At 43.0% G+C, this 26375-nt stretch overlaps 1 protein-coding gene across 1 annotated transcript in view; it reads left to right on the top strand.

Moving 5' to 3' along the window:
• Positions 1-26375, top strand: part of RNF10 (ring finger protein 10) — a 34783-nt gene that overhangs the window by 6178 nt on the left and 2230 nt on the right. Inside the window, exons 2-14 of the mRNA XM_018061127.1 lie at positions 5324-5520; positions 10724-10923; positions 11957-12047; positions 14019-14203; positions 14283-14419; positions 17083-17243; positions 18801-18926; positions 19186-19459; positions 19669-19802; positions 20787-20904; positions 21138-21239; positions 22195-22350; positions 24071-24171. Of these exons, the coding sequence (XP_017916616.1) occupies positions 5324-5520; positions 10724-10923; positions 11957-12047; positions 14019-14203; positions 14283-14419; positions 17083-17243; positions 18801-18926; positions 19186-19459; positions 19669-19802; positions 20787-20904; positions 21138-21239; positions 22195-22350; positions 24071-24171 (1982 nt within the window). The remainder of the gene's footprint in view (positions 1-5323; positions 5521-10723; positions 10924-11956; positions 12048-14018; positions 14204-14282; positions 14420-17082; positions 17244-18800; positions 18927-19185; positions 19460-19668; positions 19803-20786; positions 20905-21137; positions 21240-22194; positions 22351-24070; positions 24172-26375) is intronic.

Raw genomic sequence — 26375 nt, 5'->3', positions numbered from 1 at the left:
TTTCATGGTAAAGTTAGCTGGAGTTCTATATCCTTGTGAATTCTCTGTTTATTTGAAATGTTACTATGAACTAATTCCATGGGTTGAGAGCAAGGCAAAATTTGTATGAGATTTGAAGCCTCACCTTCTAGGTGTTACTACCGAGGGCCATGTTTGACAGTAACTGTTGCTAACTGCAATAGTAGGTAAAAGTCTGTTCTTAAATTCTAATTTAAGATTAAACTCTGGTCACTTTCCCTGACTGGGATTAAAAGGTGACAGACAGGAGTGAACCCTAGGCCTGGCAGTGTTTCTTGGACCATCTGTTCTCTGTTTATAGTGCTGCCATCTCACAGGACTGTTTGGTCAGGTTTGAAGAGGATGGCGTACCTCTCATTTATTTTCTGTGTTGCTGGCAAACTGAGTGTGAGGTGGTTGCTTTCAAAATTTGGACTCTGGTTTGTCAGCTACCATTTCCTTTTGTCTGAGGATATGCTTCACTTTGGATTTATTTAGTATGCTGTAAAGAAGCTGGTCATCTTGTTAGAAATAATTTCTTCTAGGTACTTATAGTTACTAAATTATCCAAATGATTATTATACAGAACAGTAAGACTGTTTTTTTAGTCAGAATCTTAGAGGGTGAGGCCTCAGCACAAGAATCCCTTAAAAGCTCATCTCTGTGATTCCTGCCTACTGTCAGGATTGAGAACCATTGTATTAGGCCAAAGTGAATAGTTTTGTTTCCCAAAGGTTACTGTCATCAACAGCCTGCTGTGTTGTCTTTGCAGACATGTTTCTATTAATTGTACATTTTAACATAAACAGGATTAAACTATGGGGGGTGAGGATTTGTAGTTTCTGAGGCTCATGCTGGAGTCTTCTTGACGTTGAAATGAACCACCTCCTTAAAGTTTGAGGGTAAGCCTAGTGGATTTCATTAATTGTCCCTCCAACTTCTGTTTTCTCTGTTTCTGTTAAATTAGAAGAAAAAAATTATTGAAGTATAGATGACTTAGAATGTTTCAGGTGCACAGCAAGGTGGTTCAATTATACAAACACACATGTTATTTTTTAAAATTATTTTCCATCATGGGTTATTACAAGATATTGACTATAGTTCCCTATGCTATATAGTAAAGCTTTGTTGCATATCTATTTTTTAATTAGTAATCTAGCATTCTATTCATACTAAGTCAAACAAGTGGAGTCAAAATGTCATAACTTTTTTAGTTAGGCAAAAATTGGTAAGTTTTCTAAAGTATATATATTATACATATTTATATATGTATATACAAAAGCTTTTCTACTACACTTGATAAAGGCTTGAGAAAAAACATCAGAAAAAGAGAGAAATTGGAGAACATAAACTAAATGAAATGGGAGCACTGAATATGAAATAGAAAAAATGAAACAAATTAGATAAAAGTAAAACATCATTATGTAGTCCAGTTTAAACATGACTGCTCATTAGGAACATATCTGGAGCTCTGGAGAAAAAAGCAGTACCTGAGCGTTTGTATTTTTCAAAAGTTTTTAAGAAAATTCTGAATCAGTTTTCACAATCAATAGCTAGAGAAAAAATGAGAGATAATTACAGTTGCAGGCCATAATGAGAACATGATTAACTTAACAATATAATTACCTACAACTTGGAGGGGGTCAAGCAGAGTGCTGTGGTAAGTGGGAGTGCATACATGCACATGTTTTCATCCACCCAGCTGGTCTGTGTCTTCTGGTTGGTGCATTTAGTCCGTTTACATTTAAGGTATTTATATTATATTGTATATGTGTATGATCCTATTACCGTTTCCTAAAATGTTTGGGGTTTATTTTCTGTAGGTCTTTTCCTTCTTTTTTGTTTCCTGCCTAGAGAAGTTCCTTGAGCGTCTGTTGGAAAACTGGTTTGGTGGTGCTGACTTCTCTTAACTTTTGCTTGTCTGGAAAGCTTTTGATTTTTCCATCAAATCTGAAGGAGAGTCTTGCGGGGTGGAGTCCTTTTGGTTGTAGGTTCTTCCCTTTCATCACTTTAAATGTATCCCACCATTCTCTTCTGATTTGTAGAGTTTCTCTTGAGAAATCAGCTGATAGCCTGATGGGAGTTTATGTTGTTTATAGCTTTTCCCTTGTTGCTTTTAGTATTTTATCTCTATCTTTGATTTTTGTCAGTTTGATTTCTTTGTGTCTCCATGTGTTCCTCCTTGGGTTTATACTGCATGGGACTCTCTGTACTTCCTGGACTTGGTTGACTATTTCCTTTCCCATGTTCGGGAAGTTTTCAGCTCTTACCTCTTCAGATATTTTCTCAGATCCTTTCTCTTCTCTTCCTGGGACCCCTATAATGTGAATGTTGGTGCGTTTAATGTTGTCCCAGAGGTCTCTTAGGCTGTCTTCATTTCTTTTCATTCTTTTTTCTATATTCTGTTCTGTGGCAGTGATTTCCACCATTCTGTCCTCCAGGTCATTTATCCATTCTGCCCCAGTTACTCTGCTGTTGATTCCTTGTAGTGTATTATTCATCTCTTTGATCTTTAGTTCTTCTAGGTCTTTGGTAAACATTTCTCATATCTTAATCTTTGTCTCTATTCTTTTCCCGAGATCCTGGATTATCTTCACTCTCATTATTCTGGATTCTTTTTCTAGAAGGTTGCCTATCTCCACTTCATTTAGTTGTTTTTCTGGAGTTTTATCTTATCCCTTCTGGGACATAACTTTCTGCTTTTTCATCATAATTAACTTTCTGTAATATGGTTTTTGTTTCAGCTCCTGTGAGATGGTGCTTCTTGCTTCTTCTGTTTGCCCTCTGATGGGTGAGGCTAAGAGGCTTGTGTAACCTTCCTGATGGGCGAGGGACTGGTGATGGGAAAAACTGGGTCTTGCTCTGGTGGGTAGGGCCTTGCTAAATAAAGCTTTAATTCAATTATCTGTTGATTGGTGGGGTTGCACTCCTTCCCAGGAAGTTGTTTGGCCTGAGGCGACCCAGCCCTGCGGTCAACGGGCTCTACGGGTTAATGGCAAACTCCAAGAAGGTTTACTCCAGGGGGGACCTTCCAGTGGCCCTGTCCCTGTGGTGAGCCCCTGCCAACCCGTGCTCCACAGGAGGCCCTCCAGCACTAGCAGGTAGTTCTGGCTCAGTCTCCTGTGGGGTAACTGCTCCTCTCCTCTGAGTCTTGGTCAGTGCAGAATTTTGTTTCTGCCCTCTGATACTGGAGTCTCTGTTTCCCACAGTCATGTTGGAGTCCTATAATCAAATGCTGCTGGCCTGCAAGGTCAGATTTCCTGGGGATTCCCAGTCCCTTTGCCGGATCCCCAGACTGGGAAGCCTGACTTGGGGTTCAGAATCTTCACAGCACTGCGAGAACTTCTTTGTTATTACTGTTTTCCAGTCTGTGGGTCACCCACCCATAGGTAGGTATGGGATTTGAGTTTATCGTGATTGTGCCCCTCCTACCGTCTCACTGTGGCTGCTGCTTTGTCTTTGGACGTGGGGTATCTTTTTTTGGTGGGTTCCAGCGTCCCCCTGTTGATGGTTGTTCAACAGCTAATTGCCGTTTTGGTGCTCCTGCCAGGGAAGAGGAATGCACGCCCTTCTGCTCCGCCATCTTGAACCAGAAGTCCTGCGTTTGCTTCTAAAGCCATTGAATTAGTGTGCAGAATTGATTTGGTCAGATCTCTATGTTGAAATAAAGCAAACTGGAGTGCGTATTGAAGGGACAAGAAAAAATTAGTCTTTTTTTTTTGGTCCAGAGACTAATCTCGGTTCCTTCTACCTTTATCCACCTTTTCTTACTTGGTGTGGTTCTCAGGTTTTATTTTGCCCCCCTTTAAGCTAGTAAACTTCGGCACATGTTAACTGTGTCTGGCCAGGGTTCTTTGTTCAATTTGAGATGAAATAATCTATGCAGTTCAGCTCCCCAGTAGAAAAAAATGGGGCAAAAAATACAAATGAAGTCTTTACACAAAATACAAACGGTTAATAGAAAAAATGTTTGCTGCTAGTCTTCAGAAATTCACGTTTAAAACAAATTAGTTTGACCTTTCAATTTAGCAAAGTTTATCCAACTCAGTATTATAGTGTAGTAAGATATTCTCTTTTGTAGGGTTGTTAGAATATAAATAAACTGGTATGGTGATTCTAGAAAGCAACTTCAGTTTGTAAAAGGCTTTATGATCATACTTCATCTGCTAATTCTGCTTTGAGACTTTGACATAATCATGTGCACAGGTCTGTGTATGAAGAGGCTCCCAATACTGTTGATGGCATCATGGTAAAAGAATCCACTTGCCCTGCAGGAGATGCCAGAGATGTGGGTTCAATCCCTGGGTCAGGTCCCTTGGAGAAGGAAATGGCAACCTACTCCAGTATTCTTGTCTGGAAAATTCCATGAACAGAGGAGCCTGGCGAGCTACAGTCTATGGGGTCACAAAGAGTTGCAGTCAAAAGCTACAAAGCAAATTGGTTATGTTATGTATGTATGTATGTAAGCATACAGTAGGTACAGTGTGGCCATTAATCTTGCTTTTGAAGCCTAGGGCTGCATGAAATAGTTCATGGGTTAATAAGTGGAAGACACTATATCTTATATGCTTATCATTTTGTGGAAGTGTGTGATGAGTGTATAAAATGGAGACTAAAAGGAAATTAAACACTATAGTTTGGTATTCTGTGGGCACTGGCAAATTTTTTCTTTCTGAATTCCAAAATTGAACATACGTTCTGGTAACTGGAGAAGAAAAAGCAGGAAGCAGTTTTTAAGAGGATATAAGTTAGGCTGATATACTGTTAGAGTCCTTCGTTTGTGAATTTAGTAGCCTCTCAGTTTGACCTTTAAAACATTATGTAATTATTGTTTTGTTTTTGTGCCTCTGGAATATATATGTGCTGGAAACTAGACCACACCATTGCAGTATAGGATCTAGCTGTGCTGCAGTAATTTAAGAAGAATGTTTTTTTTTCCTGCCTCTGGATAAAGTACTTTTTCCTGATATAGACAGACTTTTTCTGTTCCTTTTCTATTACTGTGTCTGAATGGACTTTTGCAAGAGCAGTGGTTAAGCTCTGTTATAAAGAAAGACATTGTGAACTGAGTCTACGGCTTTGATCTGTAGTGTGTCCCTTCTGAGGGAGGGACCCTTTAGGCTTCATTAAAATAAAAAAGGAAATCCACCTTACTGTGTAATGTCTTGTCCAAAGCACTAATGGTCTGGGCCAGCCCAGATTTCTTGGAGGTCATGGAAGGGCCCATTTACCCTTGTTTAAACACAATTTCGTTGGGAGGTGGAGGGTAATTGGCCAAGTATGTGTATCGTTTCTTAACTAATTTTTTCACATTTATTGCTTTCAGATGGAAAGAACTCAAGTGGATCCAAGCGTTACAATCGCAAACGTGAACCTTCCTACCCCAAAAATGAAAATTTTATCAACCAGTCCCGTCGCTCCAATTCACAGAAAAGCAAAACTTTTAATAAGATGCCTCCTCAGAGGGGCGGCGGCAGCAGCAAACTCTTTAGCTCTTCTTTTAATGGTGGAAGACGAGATGAGGTATGGAATTTTAGAATGTCCTTTCTAGAGCATGAGAAGCATGAGGTCTGACTCCCCAGCCCCCAGTTTATTAGTGGTTGGAGAAGATGTGGAGCAAGAGGTCCGCGCTTCTCAGACTGTTTGAGTAGTTGAAGAGCCAGAGGAGCAGTCTTGAGTAGTTGAGGGTTAACTTGCTTTGGAACTTTGCCTCCTTTCTTCTCTTAAAGATTATGAAAATTTCCTTAGAGGAAGAAGACATTATAATCACGGATTGTGAGACATTGTAGCAAATTTGTTGTTGTTGCTCAGTGCCCCAGTGGTGTCCGACTCTTTGTGACTGCATGGCCTTCAGCACGCCAGGCTTCCCTGTCCTCTACCGTCTCCCGGAGTTTGGCCAACATCTCACGTTCATTGCATGGTGATGCCATCCAGCCATCTCATCCTCTGATGTGCTCTGTAGCAAGTTTAGGGTACCTTAATTTGTATCAAGCTTTTATTACTACTCTTGATTTGTAGGTACCCTTTGGAATATTTAGATAATAAAATAGCATTACTTAATGACATTAATTTACCATATGAAGTGAAGTGAAAGTGTGGCGGTCGACTCTTTGCGACCTCGTGAACTAAAGTCCACCAGGCTCCTCTGTCCATGGGATTCTCCAGGCAGGAATACTGGAGTGGGTAGCCATTCCCTTCTTCAGAGGATCTTCCATGACCTAGGGGTTGAAACTGAGTCTCCTGCATTGCAGGTGGTTTCTTTACCATCTGAACCATGTATAGTATCTAGCAGTCCCAGGTATCTAGGAGTTCCTTAGATATCTTCTGAAAGTGCATGAAGACTTATGTACAAGGGAGTTCACTGCCACATTGTAATTGCATGATTTAGGAAACAGCCTAACTGCTATCAAAGTTAAATATATTATTGGTTAAATATATTATCCTGCTGTTCCATACTGTGTGTCATACATAACATTCCATACTGTGTAGCTGGTATAGAATAAGATTTAATGGATGCACTCATGGAATAATTCATTCATTCACCAGAGATTTATTCCTTACTTACTGTGCACTAAATACCATTTAGAGCTTGAAATACAACATTGGGTGGGGTTTATATTTTAGTTTGGGGAGACAGATCGTTTTGTAATAAATATAATGGTAAGTGCTTATTAAATTGAAGAACAGTAGACTGAGAGGGAGAGGGATAGAGAGTATTAAAGACAAGTTTTAGGAGGTGAGTGAGGAAAGCTGCCCTGAGGATTCTGAGTCCTGAGGGAAGCCAGGAGCACACAGTGCAGTTTTGAGGAAGGGTGTGTTAGGCAGCGAGTTTACACGCGCATAGGACCAGAGGCGGTAGCATTTCTGCTGCGTTCAAGGCAAAGCAGGCAGGCTGCCGTGGATGGGGAAGTGGAAATGAAGCCAGAAGGGAGAGAGGGGCCAGATCACATGGGCCCTTGAAGGACATTGGCTTTTGTTCAGAGAGATGGGAAGCTGCTGGGGGCTTCAGAAGAGAAGTAAGGTATCGAACGTGCCCTTGAGTTTAAAGGGGAGAGTGGGAACAGGGAGACTGGTTAGGAGCTTATTAAGGTATCCCTGATTCAAGTGATTGAAACAGAGTGATAATGATTAGAGATGAGTAGACTTGAGATATTTGCAGAAAGAGCCAGCAGAATTTTTAAATAGACTAGATGTGGGGTCTAAGCAGAGAAATAGTGACTAATGTTTTTGACAGGGGCCCAATTCAGGTACCATGTGCCGAAATGGGGACAGTTTCAAGAGGTACAAGGTTTTGGGCTGGGGAGGAGACACGGGGTGTTGAGATAAAGAACTTCATTTAGAAGTGTTGTCTATTGGATCTCTAAGTATAGTTAGGCTCTTAGTAACTGAATCTAGAGTTCAAGGAGAAGACCTTGGCTAGAGAGCTGACCAGGTACACTTGGTGTTTGCAGCTGTGGAACTAAGTGTGATCATGAAGGAGTGAGTGTTGCAAAAAGGGAGTGGATTCAAGGACTGAGCCTGGAGTCAGTCCTGCAAAGGAACCTGCAAAACAGGAGAAAGAGGACTAAAAACCATTTGGAGAGAGTGATCAGTTTTTGTCTTGTGCTTCTAGGCTAGGTAAGAAGATTGAGTTGGAAAGCTGACCATTAGATATTGGAAATATGAAGGTGGATTAGGTTGTTGGCCTTGTGCTGCTTTGGTGGAGTAAAAGTGAAGTCGCTCAGTTGTGTCCAACTCTTTGCGAACCCATGGACTGTAGCCTACCAGGCTCCTGCCTCCATGGGATTCTCCAGGCAAAAATACTGGAGTGGGTTGCCATTTCCTTCTCCACGGGATCTTCCCGGCCCAGGGATCGAACCTGGGTCTCCTGCATTCCAGGCAGACACTTTAATCTCTGAGCCAACAGGGAAGCTTGGTGGAGTGGGCAAGGACAAAAACCTGATTGACATAGATTTAGAGAGAATGGGAAGAAGAAAGAGCAAGTTTAGATAATTACTTTCTAGTGGTTTTGCTCTTGTAGGGGACCAGAGAGGTGAGGCAGTGGCTTCAGGGGAATGTGAGCGCAAAAGAGATTTTAAGGTTCAAGAAATTGCAGCATACCTCTGCTCATGGAATTGTTCTGGTGAGAGGGAAAAGGTGATGAAGAGAAAAGGGAGAGAGTTGCTGAAAGTGACCTTGAGTTTTTTGAGGAATTGGCTTAAGAGCTTCCCCAGTTCATCCACAGTAAGAGAGGAAGGCAGGCGGCCTAGGAGTTCTGTAATTGTTCTTACTGTCTCAGAGACATATCAAAGAGGAGCTGAGAGAGAAGGTTTGGAAACCTGAGGACTGGAGGAGTTGTCTCGGGGACCGGGGGGAATCAGTGGAGCACAGAAGTGTAATTGGATTTTAGTGTGACTGCTGGGCCGCACAAAAGTCTGCTTTACTGAGGCTGGTTGGCATGGTATGGTTGGCACAGCACAGCTTCAGCCATGTTTACTTGCTCTGATGCTGGTGTGGATTAATCAGGGGAAAGTTTTGCCAGATGAGTACAGTCAACAAAGAGAATGGGGCAATGGATCGTGAAATCAGAGCCAAGGAAAAAAACTTTGGGGAGAAGGGGATTGGATCACTGGTTTGGAGATCCCAGTGGAGGTGAAATTGTTGTCAGAATCAGAACTAACAGAAACAAGCGGGAAAGGAGTGAGATTCTGGTAGAGTGCTCAAAGCTATGATGGTGGAAGAGGTGGAATTGTTACCACCACGGTCTGGACTGTAGAGCAGTGCCGTCCAGTTGAGATGCTAAGCCATTGGGGGAGGGGAGGGAGGGAGGCTCAAGAGGGAAGGGGTAGCTCTATACTTACGGATGATTCATGTTGTTGTACAGGAGAAACCAACACAACATTTTAGAGCAGTTATCCTCCAGTGCAAAAAAAATGAAAGGCTAAATAAGCCACATATGTAACAGTTTTCTAGTTGCCACAGTAAAACAGTAAAAACAGTGAAATTAATGTTAATATAGGTAATCCCATATAGCTAAAATGCTGTTTCACAATGTGGTACTGGCCACATATCAAATGCTCAGTAGCCAACGTGCCTGGATAGCAGTGGCTGCTTCATCGGACAGTCCTGCTCTAGGTGGGATGCTCATGGGAGTGTGTAGCAGAGGTAGGGTAGAGGGTAAGCAGATCAGAGGAGAAGATGTCAAGGAACCGAGAGGCAACAAGTTGGAAGTTGCAATCAGGAGTTATGATGGGCAGTGTCAGAGACGGGGGGCCAGTTAGAGTAAAAAGATGAAGGTAGAGGATGAGAATGTGGGGGGTTTTGTTGAGTGAACACAAGCTCTTAACCAAGTTTGGGGCATTGGAGTAGAACACTGATTAGGGGAAGTGGAGCCAATTGGAGATGAGAATCTAGGGAGTAAGAGATAAGGGATGACCAGGAAGTCCTGTGCTTCCTGTGGTGAGTTACATAAATAGTGATGGGGTGGAGGTGTGTGTGTGTGGAGTGTTGATTCTGAAGATATATTGTTACTATAAGAGCTTGTCTGACTATATCTTGTGCTGCTGTATTCAATCATAAAGGTTATATGCTCTGATTCCATAAGCATAAAAGATCTCAAGAGGGTATATTGGTTGCCTCTGGAATGGAAGGTATCTTTGACTGTGTCCTATCTTGTACTCTTTAGATTTCTTTATCACATGTGCAAGTGCTGCATATATACTAATAAGCAGCAAAACCCTTAAATTTGAATTTCCTTTGATTCAATAATTCCTACTATACATTCAAAAGAAGTAATCGTAGGCACTCAAATATTTGTGCACAAAGATCTGTCAAGTGTATTTATCGTTGCATTATTTTGTTAGCACTGGAAAAGCCATGAACAGTCTGCATCCGATACTAAAGCATAATAGGAGACTCATGTCATGGTATATAGTCTTGTAAGGCAACTGTTTACTAGGATTTAGTGACAGGGGCAAGTGCTTTTGAAATTTAAGTGGAAAAGTGGGGTTAGAAAATGCACTGGCTCAAAGCAGGTACCTGTACCACTTCAGTCTGGGAATGTCAGGTGGACTGAAAAAGCCCCGGCATGATAAAGATTCCATCTCTGCATGCAGTGGCATTTCTCATAGCTGGTTTCTTGTTAAACTGTTTTGGAATGTGCTGATTGGATTTATTTCTGGACACAGAGCTAGTGTGCCTACGTGCTCTAATTCTGTCAGTTTTAATAACAGTGAATAGCAGCGTGTGTCTTAGATGGGAGGTCTCTGGCAGGATCCTGAAGCCTTTGGTAGTTAGCAGCTGCCTGCAGGCCGCCTCCAGAGTGTAGTTCCACAGACTCAATGTTGGCCAGAAACAGACCAGGGAGCAAGTAACTAGCAAGAGTGAAAGTATCGGAGTCTTGTGGGACGGTGGAAGCATTAATCCAGTAAGTAAATCTCTGTGTTCAAGATAGCTAGAGGAGTTCGTGCTGGGTTTTGTCATGTAATGGTTAATTGCCACTTAGGGTAGACTAAATAGTTTATAAGTATCTGTAATTGTGTGTTAGAGGCTCTTTTTTTCCACCCCTGTCTAGATCTTGGGTGGCCTTTTCATTACCCCTTCTAGGAAGATTGTTTACTAAATAAAAACCTGTGTTTTACTTAGCTCATAGTTTAAGCCGTGTAGGAGGAGGGGTGCTGGCTTCTACTGTCATGTAGCAAGTGTCATCCTAACTGGAAATCCTCTGCTTTGCTCTCATTCTCTCTAGGTAGCAGAGGCTCAACGGGCAGAGTTTAGCCCTGCCCAGTTCTCTGGTCCGAAGAAGATCAACCTGAACCACTTGTTGAATTTCACTTTTGAACCCCGTGGCCAGGCTGGTCATTTCGAAGGCAGTGGACATGGCAGCTGGGGAAAAAGGAACAAGTGGGGGCATAAGCCTTTTAATAAGGAACTATTTTTGCAAGCCAAGTGAGTACCTCTGCTCTTAGGAGGGGAGTGAAATTGAGCCTCTGGGTGTTTGTGGTACTGAGAGGCTTCCTTTAAGCAACTGTGGGAGAGGTGGAAAGGGAGTTGATTGCTCCCTCTCTTTCTCACCTGGTCTTGAAAACACAGATGTGTTTCAAGCATGTGTTCTTGGTGTTTAAAAGAATATAATACTTAAATAAATTAATGCTTCAGTATTGTGATGAGGTAGTAAAAATGTTTCCTTTGGAATTGAATCCAGATTTAAATCTTATTTTTGCTTTAGACCTTGAGTAACTTACCTAACCACTTTGCTGTTCCTCTTACATATAGAGGAGGAGGAATTACTTAAGGGAGAATTGAATGCCACGCTGGAGTGTTTGGCATGCATTTGTTCAAATACTGATTCTCTTTTATTTTCCTTTTGTGTGACCTTAGTTCATGTAAAGTTTGACCTTGGGTCTAGACTGAAGTAACCATTTAGTAGTTTATGTAAAAAACTGGTGGGAGTTTCTGGTGGTATAGTGGTTAGGATTCTGGGTTTTCAGTGACGTGGCCTGGGTTAAATCCCTGATTGGGGAACTGAGATATCCCCAAGCCACACTGCATAGCCCCCAAAAAACCCCAAACAAACAACAACAAAAAGTCCTGGTACTCAGATGACTGAGTGGGGACAGTCTTTGCTGCTGCCTTGAAGACTGGCGGTTTCTGGTGGTGAGGAAGGACATCTGGTTTCCTTCTTGCTGATGGAGCCACCGTCTGGGCTAATTTTAGTTCAAGGGGAGGGCCTGCAGGCAGCTTGGCTGGGCCTGGGAGTAAGGAAACAGAGTTCATGGATTTGGACTCCTACCCGCTGAGTCTTTTTTGAATTCCCTCCAAGGCCAGGACTTGGAACTCAGGCTGAAGTTCTAGTTCAGTGCCTCACAAACCTTGGCTGCTAATTCCTGCGTTTGATTTCTAAGTGAAGAGATGGTGACTTTCTGCTGAGGGCTTGTTGGTGATTTCTGACAGTCTGCCTCTTGTCTCTCCCTGTTTCTAGCTGCCAGTTTGTGGTGTCTGAAGACCAAGACTACACAGTTCATTTTGCTGATCCTGATACCTTAGTCAACTGGGACTTTGTGGAACAAGTGGTGAGTAGTTCAGCTCAGCTTATGAGCTGAGAGTGGCAGAGTGAACTCAAGAGAGGGACCGTGGTGAAAGCAGCTTTTGGCTGAGTTTGCTGCTGATCCAGCTTTCTGTCTGGCCTTACTGTGGGCATTTTCCAGAGATCACTGCTGGTTTCGTCTAAAGTTGATTTTCTGCTACTTGGCTCCTGCAGGACTAGGCATTGGAGGGCAATAGGGTAATAGCAGTCCTGTCTGCTACTTCCTCTCCTCTGGGAAGACATAAGCAGGGGAATAGAGAACTCCGGTTATCCTCCTGACCCTGCATGGGCTCATAGGATGTACACTGCTTCATTGGTAGCCATGTGTAGTCATCAGTATGAGATTTGGCCTTGGCCTTGTGACAGGTGAAATGAGCCCCACAGCTGTACTTCTGTCCAAGCTACTGCTGCATTTGTCTTCTCTTGAAGTTACAGGCTCTGGGTATCCCTTTGTTACTCCTAGTTATATGATGTAGAATACCTTTCAAAGTGATAGACTCCAAGGCCTGCACTCTCATTACTGTGAAAATTCATAAAATCATCTGAAAGTGACATGGAAAGCCTATGAAACTTAAGTTCTATATGCATTGGTTTAGGGAAAAAACAGACATAATGTGGAAGTCTCACTGACTCCTGTTGGAAGTTCAGTTCAGTTCAGTCACTCAGTCGTGTCTTGACTCTTTGCGACCCCATGAATCGCAGCACGCCAGGCCTCCCTTTCCATCACCAACTCCTGGAGTTCACTAAAACTCATGTCCATCGAGTCAGTGATGCCATCCATCCATCATCTCATCCTCTGTTGTCCCCTTTTCCTCCTGCTCCCAATCCCTCCCAGCATCATAGTCTTTTCCAATGAGTCAGCTCTTCACATAAGGTGGCCAGAGTACTGGAGCTTCAGCTTTAGCATCATTCCCTCCAAAGAACACCCAGGACTGATCTCCTTCAGAATGGACTGGTTGGATCTCCTTGCAGTCCAAGGGACTCTCAGGAATCTTCTCCAGCACCACAGTTCAAAAGCATCAATTCTTTGACACTCAGCTTTCTTCACAATCCAACTCTCATATCCATACATGACTACTGGAAAAACCATAGCCTTGACTAGATGGACCTTTGTTGGCAAAGTAATGTCTCTGCTTTTGAATATGCTGTCTAGGTTGGTCATAACTTTTCTTCCAAGGAGTAAGTGTCTTTTAATTTCATGGCTGCAGTCACCATCTACAGTGATTTTGGAGCCCCCCAAAATAAAGTCTGACATTGTTTCCTCTGTTTCCCCATCTATTTCCCATGAAGTGATGGGACCAGATGCCATGATCTTCGTTTTCTGAATGTTGAGCTTTAAGCCAACATTTTCACTTTCCTCTTTCACTTTCATCAAGAGGCTTTTTAGTTCCTCTTCACTCTCTGCCATAACTGGTACATTACTTCTAGACCCTTTTCATGCATGTGTGTGTGTATGTGCGTTAGTCACTCAGTTGTGTCCAATTCTTTGTGATTCCATGGACTGTAGCCCACCAGGCTCCTCTCTCTGGGATTCTTCAGGCAAGAACACTGGAGTGGGTTGCCATTCCCTTCTCCAGGGGATCTGTCTGATCTAGGGATCAAACCCAGGTCTCCTGTATTGCAGGCAGATTCTTCACCATCTTAGCCACCAGGGTATCCTGCCTTTATGTATGTGTACATATAAGTCTTCTTTTGTTAATGGGATCTATATTGATTGTCATTTTTTCCTTTTGATGCCGAACCCCGAAAATACCTGTTATATGGTGGTTTTATTATGTTGTTATTTTGGTTTCCTTAATGATTTGCTTGAGGTGCTCTTGTGCATATACCTGCACTGTTGAACAGTATTATGAAGATGTGTTAGAGATGTATAGGGATGAGGAGGGGGATGGAAGAGGCTTTGACAGTCCCTAGTCCATTCTGAAAGCAGTTTAACCTGTGGTGACGTTTGTTTCAGCGCATTTGTAGCCATGAAGTGCCATCTTGCCCAATATGCCTATATCCACCTACTGCAGCCAAGATAACCCGTTGTGGACACATCTTCTGCTGGGCATGCATCCTGCACTATCTTTCACTGAGCGAGAAGACCTGGAGTAAATGTCCCATCTGTTACAGTTCTGTGCATAAGAAGGATCTAAAGAGGTAAGATGGAGGTGTTTGCTAGATTAGACCTCAGTCTGCCAACTGCTTGCCCTTCTACATATGAATGTCCATGTTACAGTGTTGTTGCCACAGAGTCACGTCAGTATGTTGTTGGCGATACCATTACAATGCAGCTGATGAAGAGGGAGAAAGGGGTGTTGGTGGCCTTGCCCAAATCCAAGTGGATGAATGTAGACCATCCTATTCATCTTGGAGGTGAGTTTGGTTAATTTGGGGAACACATAATGGTGGGTATATCCGTTAAGGCTACTTGAGTATGTCTTTCTACTGTCAAAAACTGAGCCTTTAAGCTAGCGATTTCTAGCATTTCCAAGTTAGACATAGGATTCCAGTAGGTTGGGGGTGAAGTTTGCAGAAAATGATTTAACTCTTGATTTTGAGTTCAGTTCACTTGTGAAATGAAAAATTAAAATACACATAAGGCTTTGTTGAGTAGTATCTAGCGCTGTGCCCAGTTTGGGGGGGATTCCACAGTCAGCCAGTCTTGACACCCGTCATCAAGGAACTCGGTAGTCTAATCGAAGAGACAGACTGGTAGCCAGGCATTTGGACCTAGAGTGTGGTCAGTGCTTAATGGTAGGGAAGTGCAAGGGGTTGTATTCTCTGTATTCCAATGGAGATGAGCATTAAAGTGACATTTCAGTTTGGGGCAAAAGAGGATTTTCAATAAATGGTATTGAAACAATTGACTCTTACGGAAAAAAATTAGATCCCTATCTCATAACATTCATAAAAATCAATTCCTGATGGATTGAAAAATCAAGAATAACAAAATTCAAAACTTTTAAAGGAAAATATCTTTATAAATCCTTGGGGTTTTACCTGGGAATGTGTTTGAACCAAGCTGAAACCATCAATGCTATAAAATAAAAGATTGATAAATTTGATTTTATGAGAATTAAGATTCAGCAAAACTCCTTAAAGTCAACAGGTGATAAATAAGGGAAGATTTTCATGTTTAAAATACTGATTAATGTCTAGAACATACAGATGTTCTATAAGTTAACAGTCTAGTAGAAGAATAGGCTAAGCCTGTGGCAAAGTATTTCCCAGGAGAGGATATCTGGATAACCTCCCAAGTCTCTACAGAGGTTTAACTTTGTCTAGAGTTACACAAATGCAAATCCAAATGCCTGTAACAGTGACACACACACACAGAGGATGAGGCAAATACAGGCATACCTCATTTTACTGTGCCTCACGGACATGCAGCTTTAACAGGTTGAAGGTTTCTGGCAACACTGCATGGCCAGATGATGGTTAGCAGTTTTTTGCTTTTTGACTGTGCTGGGTCTTCACTGCTACGTGGGCTTTTCTCTGGTTGCGGTGCATGGGCCCCTCCTTGTGGTGGCTTCTCTTGTTGTGGAGCACATGCTCTAGGGTGCTAAGGCTTCAGTAGTTGTGGCACACGGGCTCAGTAGGTGCAGCAACCAGGCTCTGGAGCACAGGCTCAGTGGCTGGGGTATATGAGCTTAGTTGCCCTGAGACATGTGGGATCTTCCCGGACTAGGGATTGAGCCTGTGTCTCCTGCATTTCCAGGTGGATTCCTTACCACTGAACCACCAGGGAAGCCCATGGTTAGCATTTTTTAACAGTGTTTTTTAATTGAAGTATCTACATTGTTTAGACAGAATGCTATTGCTAGCATATAGACTACAGAATAGTGTAAGAATAACTCTTACATGCACTGGGAAACAAAAAAATTTGTGACCTACTTTATTGTGATGCTTACTTTATTACAGTGGAACCAAACAAGCATATCACTGAAGTATGCCTGTGCTGGGTTTTGGCAGGGGTGGGGAAGTGGGCACTCTTGTTCTTGGTAGGAGTTCAAATTGATACAGCCTTTAGTGTGTATGTGAGGGGGGCAGATAGTATATAAAATAGACCCAACCTTTGATTCAGTATCATAAAGAAATCATTTGTACCAAAAAGCATGTATTGGGATTTTTTTGTTACGGTTGTTTTTTTGTTTGTTACAGTCGTAATAGAAATTGGCAATAACCTAAATGTCCACAAGAAACTTACTCGTTAGAATATATCTTCATTTCTAACACAATATAGAAGGTAAAAAAAGAAATAGATCTAGATCTTTATTTATGAACATGGATATATAAATGTATAGGAAAAAGTGTGAAGGACACACATTCAGATTTATAAATAGTTATCTCAGGGTTTTTTAAGTCCATAAAATATGGGAGATGGATGTGAAGGAAGTAAATCATCCTTGATCCTTTTACCCAGAGGTACCCCAAAATGTTAATTGTAGAGTTTTTTCCTATACCTCTATATTTTTGTGAGATTGGAATTGTTTTCTTGTTTGGCATCTGTTTTTTTCCCCCCCAATGTAATGTGGATATTTCTCCATGTCACTAAATGCTTCCTTCTTAGAAAAGCATTTTTAATGTCTGCAAAATTCTCTTTAATGAGTATACCATCATGTCACTGTCTCTTTATTGGACTTACTAGTTGGTTGCAGTTTTTTTGTTACTGAAGTTTTTTTTTTTTTTTTTGCGGGGCGGGGTTGGGGTGCGCATCATATTACTTTTTGAATCTTAGTTCCCAACTAGGAATTGAACCCAGACCTTCAGCAGTGAAAGTATGGACTACCAGGGAATTCCCAGAACATTAATTTTTTTCTACATCTTTGGTTGTCTTAGGATAGCTTTCTTGTGTTACAGAGTCGGAGTTGTAAACTTCAAGTTAAGGGTCATTGCTAAATATTTTTCTTATAAGGAAAATACACTAAGTCATTCTATTTTCACCTTAGGAAAAAAGCTGTATATGAAAGTTGCTATTTAGCTACACAGCCGTGAGCTCTGAGTTTTGCCTCTCTGTGATCTCGTTGGCGTTGCAGATGAACAGCACAGCCAGTACTCCAAGCTGCTGCTGGCCTCCAAGGAGCAGGTGCTGTGCCGGGTGGTGCAGGAAGAGAAAGCAGCGCTGGAGCGACAGCTGGCAGAGGAGAAGCACACGCCCGAGTCCTGCTTTATTGAGGCAGCTATCCAGGAGCTAAAGGTGAGGAGAAGCCCTGGAAGTGGGGGCAGGGGTTGGAAATTAGCTACTTCAGCACCACCCACGTTTGAGATGATGAGCAGGGAATAGCTAAGAAAGCAGGTTTGCCCTGGGCTTTGGTGATAGGAGGGAAAGGGTGACCTAGTGGTTCTTCAGGAGCTTCCTGGAACTGAAAAGATCAAGTCAGGGTGATTTTAAAACGCTGGAGTTTCTTAGATTAGCTGTTTTCTTTTTTGGTTCTAAAATTTATTTATCTTTGGCTGCTCTGGGTCTTCATTGCTGTGCGTGGGCTTTTCCGTAGTTGCGGCCAGGAGGGGCTACTGAGGCATGTGGGCTTCTCATTGTAGTGGCTTTTCTTGTTGCCGAGCACAGACTCTAATGTGCTCAGGCTTCAGTAGTTGTGGCGCACAGGCTTAGTTGCTCCGTGGCACGTGGGATCTTCCCTGACCAGGGATTGAACCTGTGTCCTCTGTATTGGCACATGGATTCTTAACCACCGGACCACCAGGAAAGCCCTAGCTGTGCCCTTAATTAAGCAACATAGGCTTTTGTTTGTTTTTTAGGAAAGCGCCTGGATTAATTTTTGGAAATGTTTTATTTAAGGAACGTTGTGAAGAAATTATTATGGCCTCTCTAGCAGGCTCTACCAATGCCTGCTGAGGGTTTTGGGAGCAGCAGTATCCAAATACAGCATTCCCTATGCCCTGTGTCCTCTACAATAGGAATTCTTAAACTTTAAGAGGCAGCAGAATCGCTAGATGTTGGGCTCTGCCCTGAGAGACTGATTCAGTAGGTCTAGGCTCATTAAAGTTAATAATTCGCATTATAACAAGTTCCAGGGGAGTCTGGTGCTGCTCACCCCCAGATCACACTCTGAGAATCACTGGTCTGTTAGAACAATGAAAGCCCTGATGAAAGGGCCTGTGACAGGCCCTGTGCTGACGTACTGCTCTTGTATTTATTTCATGTAGCTTCATAACTGGGTGTGATAGAACAGATGTCCCCTTTCACAGATGAGGAAAGTGGAATCATGGGTTAGGTAATTTACTTGAGGACATACAAGTAGTAAGAGGTGAAGCTGGTATTTGAATTCCTCTCCCTGACTCACAAGTCCTCTTTGGGCAGGATTCTGTATTTACTTTTTATTTTCTTTCTGTAATGCAGGGCATTAGTTCAAATGCATTTCAGGGAGAAGGAAAGCTTCATATGAGTAGATCTGTCCAGGTTGAGGTGGGAGTTGCACAAACCCTTGTTTCCTCCAGTGGTTCTCTCTCTCTAAGCTTAGTTCATAAAAACTAGAAGACCACTTCTGTGTCCTTGAATTTCTGTTCAGGAAGCTTTTGTGTAGTGTTGTCATTATCACTGTCAGAGATGCTAAGCAGAATACCATCCCATTGCAGTACCAGGTACCTTTTGCTTCCTGCTTGCTTTAAAGATTGAGAATTTTAAGTACTTAGACTCTTCCTTTTTGCCTTTTAACTTTTGCTCCTGTCGAGGGGCCATTGTAAACTTTGGTCCTTCAGACTCAATACATTTCTGGTTTTCTCTCTGGTGCTCTAGGCTCGGGAAGAGGCTCTGTCAGGATTGGCTGAAAGCAGAGGGGAGGTCCCTGGTGTCGTGGCTGCTCTGGAACAACTGGTGCTGATGGCTCCCTTGGCGAAGGAGTCCGTTTTTCAACCCAGGAAGGTTGGTGTCCTTGTTACCGACTAGTGGCCACCATTCTTCTCCAGCTGGTAGGCACTGTTAGATCTGGAGAAAAGGGAACTATGAGTATTTCCTATGTGCTTTTTTTTTAAAGAAACTATTTAAAAAGTTTTCCTATGTGCTGTCCCCGGTGTGTTCTTCCTCGGCAGTGTTAAGTCAGTGGCAGCTAAGATAGACCTTGAGAGCTTGGTTCTTGCCTTTGCCACATGTCCTTCCTATAACCTGCGGTTTGTCCCAACAGGGCGTGCTAGAGTACCTGTCTGCTTTTGATGAAGACACCACCGAAGTTTGTCCTCTGGGTCCTCCTCGTCCTGTTGCTCTCCCTGTGGTAGAGGAGGAGGAAACAGTGTCTGAACCAGAGCCTGAGGGGTTGTCAGAGCCCTGTGAGGACCTGGAGTTAGCAGAAGACAATCTTGGAGAAGGGACCATTTGTACCGAGTCCAGCCAGCGGGAACCCGTCAGCAAACCAAGCGTCACACACCTGAGCAGCTCTCCTTGTTACTACTTTTACCAAGGTGAGCCTCCCTGAGGGGGCCTGCTGGGTGCCGCTGGATGTTTCAGAGAAGTGGTCTGGCTCTCTCAGCAGAGTGAGGCAGCGGCACAGATCCTGGGTGGCTGGGCCTGTTGTGCCTTTCAGCCTGGGGAGGGAGAGTCGGGCTGGGTACGAGGAGGGCCCCGACTTGACTGGCCGAGAACATGGTGTGACGGATCTGCGTGTCTTCAGCGGAGGACGGGCAGCACATGTTCCTGCACCCTGTGAACGTGCGCTGCCTCGTGCGGGAGTACGGCAGCCTGGAGCAGAGCCCTGAGAAGATCTCGGCCACGGTGGTGGAGATCTCCGGCTACTCCATGTCTGAGGTGAGGGCCTGCCTTGCGAGGTGGAGGGGCAAGGAGCTGCATTAACCTCATCTCTCTGTGCTGGGCCTAGCCAATCCAGGTTCACAGACCTTCAAAGGCCATTGGTTTTTGTGTGTGTGAGTGTGTTTGTGTGTTTTGGAGCCTGTGAATTTTTAAAAACTCAAATGGGGCTCCCCTGCCATGTGGGGGTTCTATTGGGTCAGCCCACCACTGCTGTCTGTATCACCGGCTCCTTGATTGTGCTTTGGGGGTAGAGAGGTCTCCTGCTTTCATTTGAGATGTTTGTTTTTGTTTCTCTTTCTTCCTACTGCTTGGGAGAAATGGCCAAGAAAACAAAGTCCTTGGAGGCTTTAAGGTAGCTTATGAATTTTGGCTTAGCAGATACCTGTGAATTATTGTCTGATAATATATGTGAATATTTGCCCTTTGAGAATCACCCTTGTATTGATCACAGTTTAAAAGCTAAATATGAAGAGACTTTCTATGTACTATAACCTTTCTATCAAATGTGAAGAAAAAGGATAAAAAGAAAATTAAATCAGCTTCATTTTTATTGTTTCAGGCCAAGCTTTGTTCAGTAGGGAAACCTGCTTTGTCTGCCTTCCCAGTTACCATTAATTCTGTCGGTGGTTCCCAGATTTTTTGCCAATAAATAACTCTTGTCTTCCTTACTCTACCTGTTTTTTGTGGACCCCCAGAAAATCAGAAACAGCTGATCAGCTTTGTATCATTCATTACTGGGCTCAATTAATTCATTTGCATCACAAACCCAATAATTGCTTTTGGTTGCTTATTCTACCTTACTGTAGGGTAATTGACAGTTTCTGTTCAGCTTTCCAAAATGGCGATAACTTGAGCGCTGCTCTGAGCCGCAGTGCCATCTGAGCGAGTGTGTCTCCCTGCTGGGTATCTGGGTGGGAACCTCTACTCTCAGAGTCATGGCTGGTCTTACTTAGTTGAGCCTCAGCCCCTTTTCCCCTGCAGGATGTGCGACAGCGTCATAGATACCTCTCTCACTTGCCACTCACCTGCGAGTTCAGCATCTGTGAACTGGCTCTTCAGCCTCCTCTGGTCTCTAAGGAAACCCTAGAGATATTCTCAGGTGAGAATGCTCTGTACTTTGCTTTCCTTTTTTAGTGGAGTTCAGGGATTCTTATGACTAAAAACCCAACGTAGAAGGAAGTAAGGACTTCTGTCATGAGTCTCCGAATCTCCTGATACTCTCCATCCAGTCCAGCTGGGCCCTCCCTTGTGCCCTTAGCGGCTAGTCACCTGGAAGGAGTTAATTGCCACGTTGTCCTGGGTCTGCTTCCTGACCACCTCACCACCCCGCAGATGACATTGAGAAGAGGAAGCGGCAGCGCCAGAAGAAGGCCAGGGAGGAACGCCGCCGAGAGCGCCGGATTGAGATGGAGGAGAACAAGAAGCAGGGCAAGTGTAAGTTCCGGAGCGCTCATCTGTGACTAGCGCAGCTGTGCATCACTGTACAGAGGCCCAGGCCCGGCCCAGTCATAGCTCAGCTCTGCCACTTGCTTTCTTCAACTCTTAAACGTGAGTTGTAAGAGTACCTCCCTTATGGGCTTCCTGAGAGAATTGAAGTTGGCGCTGGTCAAAGTGCATAGCACATAGTAAGGAGTAAAAGTGAGTTCATCCTTGGCAAAGTGGGTGGAAAAAACCCAGGGTGGGGGTGTGGCTAGGGAATTGGACATCTGCTGAATGCTGGGGATAATTGGCCCATGTGCACTCTGGGTACGTCGTTGGCCTCGCCTTCAACTCTGGAGACATCTATACATAGCTAGTTTACCAGGAGAGTCTGAAATAGTAGAAACCTGTTGACATACTAGGAAATACGTGCAGGGAGTTAGACTTGAGCTCTAAGTAGAGTCTTTTAATCTGGTTCCGCAACATAAGCTTCACTGAACTAAAGATTTTGTGACATGAGGGCCTGCTTAACCTCCAGAAACAAGGAGTTGAATCCTTGGCTAGGGAAAAGACTTGACTATTTTGAATCCACATGGTATGGTAAATACAAATTTTACTTCTCTAACTGGGATAAGTATGTAGCTGGCATCCTGGTGTGTGTAGCTGTTTGGCACAAGTCCTAACAGGTGAGGAAACTGATGTTTCAAGAACAAAAACTTTTTTTTATTTTATGGAAATCTTGAAAAATTATATAGAGCAGTATGATTAACCCCCAGGTTTATCACCCAGCTTTAACATGAATAGTTAAAACAAGGGTTTTATATTAAAGACATAAAGTGGCAGATATTATAAATTTGGTTTTTAAAGCTGTCTCCATCCTTCGTATACCTGGGAGATTCGTATTGACCATTCATAACTGTTGGAAAAGAATTCTGTAAATGGGCCTGCTGTTCTCATCTTGTCTTTGCAGACCCAGAAGTCCACATTCCCTTGGAGAATCTACAGCAGTTTCCTGCCTTCAATTCCTACACCTGCTCCTCTGATTCTGCTTTGGGTTCCACCAGCACTGAGGGCCATGGGGCGCTCTCCCTTTCTCCTCTTAGCAGAAGTCCAGGTTCCCAAGCAGGTAAATGGAGTTGGGATTTAGAGAATAAAGTTGACCACCAGCCGTAGACCTTAAGCCGAGCCCTAGTGTCTGAATTTACAACAGTGACCTCAGCATAGTGGGTCTTTAGGGGACTGATTTTATGAGGGTAGTTAATAGATTCCTGAGATACACTAAATTTGTAACATTTGATTCACTTTTCCATTGGCTGTACCGACTGCTTTATGCCCTGCTAGCTTCTGAATACCTCAGGCAGCCCGTACAGCAGGACAGTTAAACCTAGGTTCTTCTCTGCAGCCCAGCTGTTTTATTTCTAGTTCTGCCTTCGAAGTACTCCCTCTGTATGTGTGAACATCTTTATTTATGTCTTATTGTAACATTGTTTATGGTGGAGGATGGAGGAAACAGCCTACAAAGTCTACTGGTAAGGAAATGGCTCAATTACAAATTTTTACTATGAAATTCTTTACACCTACTGAAAAGGAAGATAGCTCACCTCCCGAACCTGTAAGATGAAAGGAATTTGTGGAAAAAGACAAGGCATGACACCATTTTGGGGTTAAAAAACCCACATAAAACAAAGCATTTCAATGTAGGTTTGTATATCTAAATGTATAGACAAATCCTGGGATGATTGTGTTCCAGACCACTAACAGTGTTCCACTCTATGAACTGAGATCAGGATTGAGAGGCTGTCAGCTTTTTAAAAACAGTTTTGCTTATATATAGAATATATTACTGTGTTATGAAATTAAACAGTTACAATTTCATCCACCTGGCAGATAGTTTTTGATACTTAAAATTTATTTTTCTCAGGTATTTTCAGTGAATTGTCCAAGATCAGAACATTTGGTGACTCTTGTGATGATTTGCCTGTCACTTCGCAGATTTAGGAGCCTGAGACGAAGGCCGGGGCTTGGCTAGTGGCAGGGACTGGGACTAGAGTCTAAGGGCCACACAGCCATCACGCTCTTGAGTTTAACTGAGACGAGAGCCACTGTACAAAGGAACGTGGCAAAACATTGACTGCGTCATCTGTGACTCAGAGATTGCATTTTCACAGACTAGCTTTTCTGAAGGTTTGTGGGCTTTAACACATTCAGGCAAGAGCAGGTGGATGGGCCTAGAAATAAAAGTACCACAGAGCCCTGGCTGACTGTGGAAAGGCCTTTCCCTACCAGCAGTGATCAGGGCAGTGAGTGGGCCGATCTGTGGGAAATGTTCAGCTCTGGGTCAGCAAGGATGGAGAAGAAGACAACCTAGGGAAGGGAGTAGCAAGGAAAAGCTTGCATTTTGCTGGATTTTGTTGCTGTATGTGTTTTGAATTCTAACTGAATATTCCCCAGGTCATAGACATCTGCTGGCTAGGACATAAAGGCTGACCTGATTACATTTCATTTCTTTTTCTTAAAGCTTTTTATCCATATAAAACTAGTCCATGACATCCAATACCTACACCTTGAGAGCTGGCTCACGTGGAAAGGGTTTTTCTTACTGTGGGAATGGATTTCGCAATGCCTTCTAGTGTTGTCATAACCTTGAAACTTTTCTCTCCCTATTCTGATCACTTGTGTGAACAGTAGGCCATGTTCTTGGCTTTATTAGCACATGGCAGAGTTGAAGGTAGATCATGGTTTAGCTTTTTGAGGCAGTGTTGCTAATTATCCAGACCTGATTCGGTGCTAATCTCTTCTGTTTTATTAAGTTGACTTGTATAATCAGGTCTCTGATTCCCTTTCAGACTTTCTGCTGACCCCTCTGTCACCCACTGCCAGTCAGGGCAGTCCTTCATTCTGCGTTGGGAGTCTGGAAGAAGACTCTCCCTTCCCTTCCTTTGCCCAGGTAAACCCTCTGCTTGTAAAGCAGCCCATGGGCATTTAACATGAATTCTGCTGCTTGTTCTTGCTGGAAATTTCTCTGCTGGAGACAGGAAGATTTACAGGCTAATATCGCACTGACTTTGAAAATCATGGAAGGCTCTTTTAAAGAGAAGCTCATGGATTTAGTCTCAGATACTATCATAAACTTACCAAGGACAGAAGCCAAGAATAGCTGAGGAAGAATCAGAGTTTTAATTATTTAACAAGTCACTGGATTATTCGTGTACTAACACTGATCTAAGGGCTGGGGATATATCAGTCAATTTTAACTGGCCCCTAGTTCTGGGACCTCTGACTTAGGTGGTATGTATCTGTTACATATAATAAACCATTCTTTGCTTTGCGAAAGGGAAGGTTGTTTTGGTTATCCTATAACTAACTAGCCAAAGTGGCTTCTTGAGATGGGTTGAAGAGAGCACCAGGCTAGTAAGATTTGATGTCAAATCAGTATCAGTCTTTAAGCAGTCAGTCAGCATTCCTGCATTTGATAACTGAGGAAGATGGACAGACAGGTTGACAAGCACCCCATTAGGAAGTTAGTGTTCACTTTTTGGGGACTAGTTTGGACTCATTTACTTAACAGTTCTTTAAAGCAGGTAGTTGATACAGATGTTTCTCACATATAGATGGCAGTTTGTGCTGAGAAATAAGCAGGAATTCAACTTTGGTGAGGAGAGTCCTTGAAGTCAAGGATGAAATAATTGAGACTGATCCTGAAAATGAACTACTTGGTTTCAGAGGTATAAGCAAGTGGCTCCCAGGAGTTAGGTCAATGCCTGAGTTGTTTTTTTAGCTAGGTTTTACTGCCATTGTGTTTTTCATCTTTATATTTTGAAAAACTTCAAACTTAAGGAGTTGAACGGATAGTGTAATGCATAGTACTTTTCCCTCAGATTCACCAGTAGTTACTGTTCTGCTATATTTGCTTTTTCTCTTTTTGGTGCGTTGAAAGTAAGTTACAGACCTCATGAATGACATTTCACCACTAAATACTTGGGAGATACGTACCGCTCAAATGGCATTCTCCTGTATGCCCACAGTTACCATTGCTGCATCAAAGACATGCAGCTGATTGACACCATCTAAGATGGCACGCATTGCTGTCTGCCCATTTGTCTCGGTGCCCTGTATTGTTTGGTCAGATTTAATCAGACTGCTCGTTGCATTTAGTGTGTCAGCTCTCCTCAGTCTCCTTTGACCCATAACAGTTCCCCTGGCTTCTGTTTTTTTTTTTTTCACATGTGGCATGGATATTTTGGGGGCTTCCCTCATAGCCCAGTTGGTAAAGAATCTGCCTGCAATGCAGGAGTCCCTGGTTTGATTCCTGGGTCGGGAAGATCCCCTGGAAGAGGGCATGGCAACCCACTCCAGTGTTCTCGTCTGGGAAATCCCATGGACAGAGAAGGCAGGCTACAGTCCATGAGGTCACGAGAGATGGACACGACTTAGTGACTAAACCACATGGGTATTTTTGAAGCATCCAGGCCTGTTGCTTTATAGATGATCCTACACTGTAGATTTTCTGATTGTTGCTTCATGAGTGGACCCAGGCTAAACATTTAAACATTTTTGGCGAGATTAAAATATAGGTGATTTTTAATGATCTTATAAGATGATTCAGATGTTGTACTGTTAGACCCCAAACTCTTGGGGGCCAAGGGAGATTTTCACAGTAGTACATGATGAAGAAAGTTTATCAGTGAAATCAGTATCTGCCAGTTGAATTATCTTGCACAATATACAAGCCCCAGTTTGGGACACATTCAGGACAGGCATGCTGGTGTGAATCTTGTGGGGTTTGTTTCTTGGTACAATGCACCCTGCTTTAGGTGGCGTGGCATGTGTGGTAGATAGGATGCAAAGTGACCTTCAGCACTTACAGAGCTGGCCTTGGCCAACTGAGATGAAAAGTTCCTCTCTCGGGAGGGATCTGATGTTACTGTACTTCCAGGAATCTGGTTTATGGCTGAATCTAAACGTTAATAGTTAAGGAGCTATTGGAAAAACAAAGACTGAAAGGTAATGAGGGCTGTGGGAGCAGTTTCGGGATAAAGTTAAATTGGTTTTTGTGGCCTTAGGTAAATGAGGTTTGCTCAGCAGGTGGTTTGTTTTAAACTTGGAAGGTCCTGTACACTCCTTACTGCAAGAGGAGTAATGTTGATGTTT

This window comes from Capra hircus, chromosome 17 (genome assembly GCF_001704415.2).
Source record: "Capra hircus breed San Clemente chromosome 17, ASM170441v1, whole genome shotgun sequence".
In the NCBI taxonomy this organism is placed as follows: Eukaryota; Metazoa; Chordata; class Mammalia; order Artiodactyla; family Bovidae; genus Capra; species Capra hircus.
The sequence above is the reverse complement of the archived record's forward strand: the minus strand, read 5'-3'. Positions and strand labels throughout refer to the sequence as shown.